General features: G+C 31.2%; 1 protein-coding gene across 1 annotated transcript; it reads right to left on the reverse strand.

The window, feature by feature from the left end:
* Window positions 1–3,029: 3,029 nt before the first annotated feature.
* LOC108474140 (probable mediator of RNA polymerase II transcription subunit 26b) lies at window positions 3,030–8,098 on the reverse strand. The gene is made up of 9 exons (XM_017776061.2): window positions 6,613–8,098; window positions 5,277–5,345; window positions 5,103–5,185; window positions 4,681–4,733; window positions 4,459–4,586; window positions 4,320–4,347; window positions 3,926–4,233; window positions 3,757–3,847; window positions 3,030–3,665 (listed from the first exon to the last, which is right to left on the reverse strand). The coding sequence occupies exons 1-9, from the start codon at window positions 7,090–7,092 to the stop codon at window positions 3,541–3,543; spliced, it is 1,365 nt and encodes a 454-aa protein (XP_017631550.1). The 5' UTR covers window positions 7,093–8,098; the 3' UTR covers window positions 3,030–3,540.
* Between the last annotated feature and the right edge of the window lie 243 nt (window positions 8,099–8,341).

Below are 8,341 nucleotides of genomic sequence, written 5' to 3' on the forward strand. Positions count from 1 at the left end.
TTAGTGATTAAATTAATGATTTTAATAATAAAAGGATTTCATTGATATAACATTAACAGTTTAAGGATGAAAGTAGAATGTTTTGAAATTTAAAGACAAATTTAGAAAATGATCATAGTTTGAGAATATTCGATGCAATTAGCTCTTTTACTTATCTTTTGAATTTTTTAAACAACTACCCTTATTTGTAGAAAAAAACATTTAAAAATATTTTTCTATTTTTTTAACAAGTGTGTCATCATCTAATCATAATAATAATAAAAATAAAATTTAGGGTAAATTATGGTAGAGACCACCCAACTATGATTTTCTTTTTCTTTCTTTGTCACTAAACTATGAAAAGTTATAAAATAGTTACCTAACTATTAGTAATTTTCTTTTTTAATCACTGAACTGTTCAATTTTATCTTTTTCGGTCACTAGCATGGAAACACCCAAAAACAGTGGCGGAGTTAGAAAATTTTTTGAAGGAACCGAAATTAAATTGTATATTTTACAATAGTAAAAATATAATTTTATCATTTTAATAGTTTATATTTTTATAATTTTAAGGGTTAAATCAAATTTTATCATTTTTAGGAGGCCAAAATATAATTTTACCATTACTAATTTAAAATTTTATAAATTATAAAAGGCTAAATTGAAAATTTACCATTAGTGGCCTCGCCACTGCCCAAAAATCCAAGATAATTTAGTGACAAAAAAGACAATTAAATCGTTAAGTGACTATTTTGTAACTTTTATTAGTTAAGTAACAATAAATCATAATAGGGTGATTACTAATGTAATTTACCCTAAAATTTATCACAAAAGAGAAAAAAATGAAAAATGTGCAAAGAAAAAAAAAAGAAAACACGAAATACACGTTTACATGACAATTGTAACTCTTCTCCTACTATTATATTATGGAGGCGGAACGCGTGGGGCCCACACGCCAATATCACGAATGGATAAGTGTGAACGGTCATAGTGGTTACATTTTTATGACGTCATGTATTACGTCAGTCTCACATGTACAATCTAAACAGTCGACAGAAAATGTCACGCGGCAAAATTAAGTAGGCAATGAAGGCAATTAGGTAATTTTGCAAATTTCTTTTTATTATTATTATTAAAGTATTTGAAATAAAATTTTCTTTAAAAAGGAATTTAAATAATTTAAATCAGTAATTGTTTTGAATAAAATTATATGTAAAATATATATAATTTAAATTAATAATATTTTTCTGTTTTTGTTTAAAGGTCTTTTTGAAAAAAATATTATGTATTTATTCTCAAATTTAAATTAAAAATTCTAGAAAAAATAAAGTATACATATGTTTCCATGCATTTATTCTCAAATTTAAAAAATAAAACGTTAAAAACACCTTCCCAATCCTCTCAATATTGATATTAGCAAACCGGTACCTCTAAAAAAATCAAAGTAATTTAATTCTTGTTAATTTCAAAATCAAATAATTAAGGACAATTAATCACGACGTTAATGTTTCTCATTGATACATATTTTTAATTAGTATAATAACAAATTAGCCCTTGAATTTTACACATTTCATCAAATTAACAAATTTAGCCCATAACATTTGAGTAAATGTGTAAATGTTGTCGTTATACTGATCAAAATTATGTACAATTGAGGGAGACATTAACACTATGATTAATTGTCATTAGTTGCTCACTTTCAATATTAACAAAGATTAAATTGCTTTACTTTTTTTCTTTTCTTGAAAGGGATCAATTTGCTCAATATCAAAATTAAGAGGGATTGGAAATGCAATTTTACCATAAAAATTCACAAAAGCAATTTAAACCTTAAACCCATATTTTTTTCCAAATTTTAAATAAAAAATTTATATTTTATCTTAAATTTTCATTTTGGAACTTTTATATATTACAAAATTGCAAACCCCTATGAGGAATATTCTAATATAATGAAATACTTTTTTTTATTGGGAATATTTTATAGATAAGAATAAAATAAATTCAATACACAATACAATGCATTGGTTCATATAATTTTGATTTTCAAGTGTTACCGACATACCAAGATTTGGCATCATTCTATTTATTTTATTTTATTTTATTTATTTTTAAATTTTATTTAATTTTTCATTGTCACAAAATTTAAGCATCTATTAGATTCTTGTTCTTGGAGTGCTAATGACGTAAAAAAATAATTAAATTAAGATGCTTTTGATATCCAGAAATTAGTATTTAATTTATATTTTTTAATGAAATTTTGATGTATTGTATTTAATTTATATTTTTATTAAAATGCGATGTTGGTTTTATGTTTTGAGAATATTTTAAAATTAATTTTTTTAAAGTTGGAAAATAAAATTTAATTATTTTAATTTAAAATTTTAATCTGATCATTAATATTTTTATTAAAATTTATCAATATAGTAGGTTGATTTAGTTACTTCTATATGACACGCGGAAAAATAAATGTATCGAATTAAAATTTTAATAAAGAAATACCAATGCTAATAATTTGATCAAAATTTTAAATTAAAAATTGTCATTTTAAATATATTTGGAAAATTTTAAATTGGAGTTCTTCATTCTACCTAAATTGTTCAACGCATTTGAAAATTTTTAGTCGTAACTTTTGCCTTTTAGTCCACTAACTACCAAATTTAAATTAAATATCTTTTTAATTGTAATCAAAATATTTATTCGGGACTAATCTCCTTATTGCGGATGACTAATCCTTGCCATAATCGATAAGGTTGTAAAAATCTATACCCTAGATGACTAAATTACCCTTAACCTAAATTTCAATTCCGATGAATACAAAACCGAACACTATAAAACCGAACCCTACAAAACACTCAACTCATGCAAGAACTAGGAGCATCTTGTAACCACCTCTCCCATCTCGACCATAGCCAAAAAAACCCTAAAAACCTTAAAACCCAAATTGAACTATCGAACCAAGAAAAGCCGAGATACCAAATAGAAAATAAACATCAACCTGATAGTCTGATCAGTTCAATAATCGATCAGCGTCTGTATAAAAGTCATTGTACTTTTTTTTTCATCATTAATTATTTTTATTATTTTTTATTACATGTAAATTCAAGTAAGGTTAAATGAGAGTGAAAAAGAAAGATAAGTTGACAAGTCAATCAAAAAGATGGGTAAAAAAATTAGGGTTCTTGTTCTGTACATGGATTCCAATGGACTTTTTAGCAGTCCCCAAATGCATATACCATTTTTACCCATAATTCTTTTAGTAGCCCTATCTAAAACATAACAGTAAAAAAAATGTCCCTATACCTCAAAAGTTTCGAAAATGTACGACGAGACTCGATCAGAAAACCCGTTTCCTTATCGGAAATGTCCCTTTCTGTAGCTGTGTTGAACTTTGACCATCGGAAAAAAAATTGTTTTTTTTTCTCTTCTTATTTGATAGCTGAAATGTGGGGTTTCAGGTCATTTGTGTGCTTCCCATTTGTGTTATTGGTATATTCTTACACCCGAACACAGAAGAGACCCGGAAAGGCTATCTACACCGCTCGAGAGAGAGAGAGAAACAGACTATCTCCTTCCATTTGCCCATTGCCGGTTATGGTTACCGTATTTGAAATGTGGATTTTTGTGGCCAGAACCTTGCTTTGGGAGATCATGCAACTCCATTACTTGTATCGTCCGTTTTCTCTTGGCTGTTAACACGAGAGATGTTAAGTTATAGACAGTTTTTGAGTTGAATAACAGAGGATTCGTAATGGGATTTTAGAGGGGAAATAGACGAACCGTTCTCGACTTGTTGATATCGCTCTTGTAGCTTCCTTTTTGTTGCCTCAAGCTTTCGTTGGACAGCAGCTTCATCCGAAGGCTTGAGTTTCTGATAGAAGAAAAGACGGTGGTCAGAAAAACAGTTTGAACATGCATGATCAAAGTATGTAGAGATAATTTTACTTACGTCTTGTTGGCTACGGAGGGGCTTTTTCGGGAAAGCCATTTTATCCGGTTTCTGCAGCGAGTTTGATTCGTTTGAGGCCTTTGGTTCGATATTATGTTTTGGAGGTTTCCCGGACCCAACATTTGTGCTTGATGGCTTGTTATTAGGCTTTGTAACGGGTTCTTTTCTCTTCATTTGTTGACTCTTATCATCCTTCAGGGCCAGATTTGCTTCACTTGATGTTTGCGGTTTCCGCTTTGATAAATTCCGGTTCTCCTCTGATGGTTTTCTTCCATTATTCCGGACAAAGTCCCCACTGCTTCCAGGATCTGAAACAACATTCCCCAGATCAAAATCGAGAATCTAAAGGCTCACAATCTATCTAAGCATTAGAAAGGAAAAAAAATCAACTCACTTCCATCATCATCCATGCCATCGAAAAACTTCACATAACACCGGACCGGCAACAAAGGGGAAAAAATAATTCCAATCAGTCCACAAGCATAATATTAAAAGAAAAAACACGAACACGTAAAGGTTAAAAAAGTAAAGACCTGCGAGAGCTCCATTGCTGTCGGTTGAGCAAAGAGAGCTTCCATGTCTAAAGGAGGAGACGGAAGCCCTTCTTCTTCCTCGTCTACTACTTCATCAACGGATGGATTCATAGATTCGGGAGTAACCCCTTCATTCACAAATTTCACGAATAAATACAAAACCAAAACACGAAGCAATGTCGGATTCCATGAATTACTGAATGCCAGTAAACTATTTCTTACCAGCAACAGCCTTTGTGGCACTAACCCACTCATCCACCAATTCCTTCCATCCACTGCAATACGTAAAAACCGGGTAAAATTTTACTTCTATACGTGTTCCGGGACAATATTAAATTAGTCAAGAAGAGCAAAACGGTCGAGATTAAAGCACCAGAAACAGAGGCATACATATAAATAACCAAGAGGAAATTAAAGTAAGTTGTTAAACCAGTGAAGTTCTCCGATTATCCCAACGGAAAAGACAGAGTGAGCAAAAGTCAATGTGCCATTTAGTCAGAGCTAACAGTTTAACACTAAAAACCCAAACAATGATTGTCATTTATGAAGCCGACCACATTGAATGTATGCATTAAACATCATGTTCATCGCAGATCACAATCAATCGTTCAACATCGTTGAAGGAAAGGGAAATAAATCCGTACTCGATGAGAGTTTGTGCAAGATGACGGATCTGCTTCGACGAATGCTTTCTGACCCGGTTAACAGCCTTACCAATCCCAGTTGCCTGAAAACGAAAAAAAATGAATAAATTACCCTGTTTTTTGAGCAATACAATGGAAAAACGAAAAGAGAGAAAAAGGTTCCAATTGAAGTACCTCCAAAATATCCACTGTCAAAGCCATTAACTGAAGTTTCCTCAATGATTCTAACAGTACAGAATCGGGCTGCAACGAACATTAAAAACAAAAGAAACCATTATCCATAAATTATCATAACAAACCCGAAAAAAAGCAATACATTGAAATTTATGTTGCTCCAACATGTGGATGTTGGGATACATATCCCATATCCGACGCTCATACTCGAGTTCAAGTAACATCAACAACCAACAAAACTATACATTGAAACAAATTCTAGAAAGACAATAAGTTAAAAATCTATGTTGCTCGAACTCTTCATTCTTCTTGAACTAATATTGAACATTCGCATCTAACATTTACGAGGATATGAACTTCCATGATCCTACAAATATAAGGAAAAACCTAGAAAACTCTATCATACACGTGTCAGATAGAAGCCGGTTTCGAACTCCAACACCTAATATATAGTTAAAAATCCTCCAAAACATTAATGATAAAAGAAACAATCAATCAAAAATTATCATTGAAATGAACCCCAAAACGGCAATTCGTTAAAAACCGGTATTTAACACTCACACTCGAATCCAAATAATATAGTTAGTATCATTGACACAAACCCCCAAAACGGCAATATGTTAAAAAACCGATTTAACGCTCACACCCAAATCTGAATAGCATAGTTAAAGTAGTTAAAAAACCATTTTAGCGCTCATACTCAAATCCGAATAACTTAGTTAAGAATCCTCCAAAAAGAACTATCATTGAAACAAACTCCAAAAAGGCAATTCGTTAAAAACCAGTATTCAACACTCACATTCGAATCTGAATAACATTTTTTAGAATCCTCCAAAGAAACTATCATTGAAACAAACCCCCAAAGGCAATTCGTTAAAAACCGGTATTTAACGCTCACACTCGAATCCAAGTGAATCCCCCAAACAATCTATCATTTAAACAAAACCCGAAAGAGGCAATTCGTTAAATGAACACTCACACTCAAATCCAAATAACCTAGTTAAAAGAATCCTACAAAGAAACTATCAATAAAAAACTATCATGCAATATGTTTAAAACTGATATTCATCCCTCACACTCGAATCCGAATAATTCAGTCAAAAGAATCCTCCAAAGAAACTATAAATCAAAATCTATCACCCAATGAGTTAAAAACCGATATTCAACTCCGAATAAGTAGTTAAAATGAACCCTAAAAATCCTACAATGAAACTATCATGCAATACACTCACACTTGAATCCGAAAAACATAGTTAAGAATCCAAGCAATCAAAAACTATAATTGAAACAAAACCCAGAAAAGCAAATATATTGAAAATCATCAAAAAAAACAAACCTCATCCTGACAATTGTGTAGGATCTCTTTGATCCTAAACACTTCCCCAACGATCATAGATTCTTCTTCGATTTCGTCCGTTAGAGCTTCAGCTTCACCGTAGCTATAGTTGCTTGCAATCTGGTTCATTAAAGGATCATCTCTACTACTGTTGGCTTTACTTTCTTTGCTACCTCCAGCTTCAAAAAACCCGCAACCATCTTCTTCCTCATCTTCTCTTTTAAAGCTCCCATGGCAGCCTGTAGGGTTATCATCATCCTCATATTCGGGTAGAACCAACTCGACCCGGTCACAACCCGAACAACGAGTTAATTTGCAAGTAAAGAGCTTCTCAGCGATTCGATCTCTGCGTAATCTGAACTCTTTGGGACAATCTAAAGCCGCTACCATGATAGCATGATCGATTATATCGAATATATCAGAGTTTGTTGTACGGAAATAGCTCCTCCATTGTTCTATTGCCCTACCTTTCATCGCCATGGATTTTTTCGACGAAATTGAAATTTAAAAAGAAAACAAGGGTCAATCCAATTCAGATCAAAAGAATCGGATTCCAATTGAATTCATTTTCTTTCCCATACAAGATCAAAAATCAATTCGATATTGTCCTTTTGGGTGTGTGTTTTCTTTTCAAAGTTTTAGTAATCTGATGAAGAAAATGGATGATCGAAATGAAAACAAAATCTGGGTTCTTTGTTTTTCTTTTTCCAGATTCTCGTAGTAGAAAAAGAAGAAAACAAACTTTCCCGGAAAATAATCTTCTCGAGAAAAAAAAGCTAAACTATAAAGAAATCTAACAAAAACCCCTCCCAACTAAAACAAACAATAACTGAACACTTCAGGGATGATTATTTCCCAGAATCATAAACAAAACCTAAAATCAAAATTTAAAAAAAAAAACAGAAAACAAAAAATCAAAATCACCTGTAACCCCAACAATAAAATGAACTAGAAAAAAAAATCTTAAAAGAGAGAGAAAAAAACAACAACCCTTAACCCAAAAAAGAGAACTGGAAAACAACTGTAGCAAATATATATATATAAAAGAAAAAATTTTGAAGGAAAGAAGAAGAAGAAACGAGACCAGATGAAGGCAAATATAAGCTGTCAGCCTCAACAGATCACCAAATTGTATATAATCTTCTCTGGATTTGTTGTTGATATACCTATATGGGTCAATCCATGTTTCGACCCGAATCCATGGGTGTTCCTTCCATCACTAAAAAAACAAATTTTATTTATTTTTATTAAAAATAATCTTTTAAGAAAAGGGAAAAGAAAACCTCAATTGGGATTTTGGATATGGATTGAGGGGATTGGTTTTTCTCTTGCAATTATGATTATGATTATTTTTTTTGGTGGGTTTTTTATTTTATTTTATTTTTTATTTTTTTGGAATGGGGTGCTTTGGGGCGATGTTTGACTTGATCGATAAAGGAAAATCTTATAGAGAGAAAATTGAATAAAATGAATTACGTTACTTCATGGAAAGGGAGATTATAGAAATTTTCTTTGGGTCTACTAAGCTTTTTCTCTCTCTCTCTAACTTTTTTTTGTCTTTTTTTGATAAAAGAATTTTTAGTTTTATCTAACGATTATTGAATCAAGGGATAATGGGTAGGATTAGATTAGATTCGATTTGATTCAATTTAGATCGATTTGATTTTATAAATTTTGTGGATCAATTTGTTATAATTAGATTCGATCTGATTTCTTATTTCTATTTTAG

The sequence above is a fragment of the Gossypium arboreum genome, chromosome 11 (assembly GCF_025698485.1).
Source record: "Gossypium arboreum isolate Shixiya-1 chromosome 11, ASM2569848v2, whole genome shotgun sequence".
Taxonomy (NCBI): Eukaryota; Viridiplantae; Streptophyta; class Magnoliopsida; order Malvales; family Malvaceae; genus Gossypium; species Gossypium arboreum.